At 41.5% G+C, this 1,004-nt stretch overlaps 1 protein-coding gene across 2 annotated transcripts in view; it reads right to left on the reverse strand.

The window, feature by feature from the left end:
• Positions 1-1,004, reverse strand: part of LOC116400569 (nebulette-like) — a 14,469-nt gene that overhangs the window by 8,346 nt on the left and 5,119 nt on the right. For both annotated transcript variants that reach the window (XM_031878476.1, XM_031878475.1), the window contains exon 4: positions 184-285. In XM_031878476.1, coding sequence (XP_031734336.1) covers positions 184-285 — 102 coding nt within the window. The remainder of the gene's footprint in view (positions 1-183; positions 286-1,004) is intronic.

Raw genomic sequence — 1,004 nt, forward strand, 5'->3', positions numbered from 1 at the left:
TCCTTCCTTCCTTCCTTCCATCCATCCATCCATCCTTCCTTCCTTCCATCCATCCATCCATCCTTCCATCCATCCATTCATTCTTCCATCCATCCATCCGTCCTTCCTTCCTTTGAGTGTGTGGGGTGTGTGTGTGTGTGTGTGTGTGTGTGTGTGTGTGTGTGTGTGTGTGTGTGTACAGACCTCAGATATCACAGCGCTGATGTTCTTGGCATGGATGAGTTCTGCTGCAGGAACAAACAGACTCTGACCTTTCATCTTCTCAAAGTCCTCTTTATACTTCACCTGCAGGAGGACACATCAGAGAGAGTGTGTGTGTGTGTGTGTGTGTGTGTGTGTGTGACTTCATTATACATGCAAACTGAACTCCAGCTGCACTTAGTGCTCCATCCTCAGGAGGACAGTTGAGTTAGTTTTGCAGAGCTTTAGTCTCTCAGAAACGTCGTCTTGTCGAGTTGTGCAGCATAAATTAAGAGCTCGTTGTTGTTTTTTGCTATATTGTCGTCTAAAACTTTTAAAACATGTAGAAATATCTGAGCATTCACACAAATTTAAAAAAAACTGCCAGAATGTGCTTAAAACAGCATACAAATGAATTAAAGTTTCTCTTATTGGTTGAAAACACATTGTATAATTTACACTGGTGACAATAATCAGAGCAGAACAGTGAAAATAACATAAAAACTAAACTGTTTATAATCTCTCTCTCTCTCTCTCTCTCGCTCTCTCGCTCTCTCTGTACGTCTCCATGGTAACAGCAGCATCTCTAAACTAACTTTAGGTCTGAGCAGAGCTGCTGCAGCAAGAGGATGAAGATGAAGAGGAAGAGAGAGTCACTACAGCCTTTAAACTTGTACAAAGTGCATGTGGTGATTGATGAAGATGTTTGACAGACAGACAGACAGAAGATGTGATTTTGTGAAGTGGGTTGACGAAAGCTGGTGAGTCACTGAGCCTCCCACACTCATTCAACACATACACACATATATATATATATATATATA

The sequence above is a fragment of the Anarrhichthys ocellatus genome, unplaced genomic scaffold, assembly GCF_004355925.1.
Source record: "Anarrhichthys ocellatus isolate YVR2014 unplaced genomic scaffold, GSC_Weel_1.0 scaffold182, whole genome shotgun sequence".
In the NCBI taxonomy this organism is placed as follows: Eukaryota; Metazoa; Chordata; class Actinopteri; order Perciformes; family Anarhichadidae; genus Anarrhichthys; species Anarrhichthys ocellatus.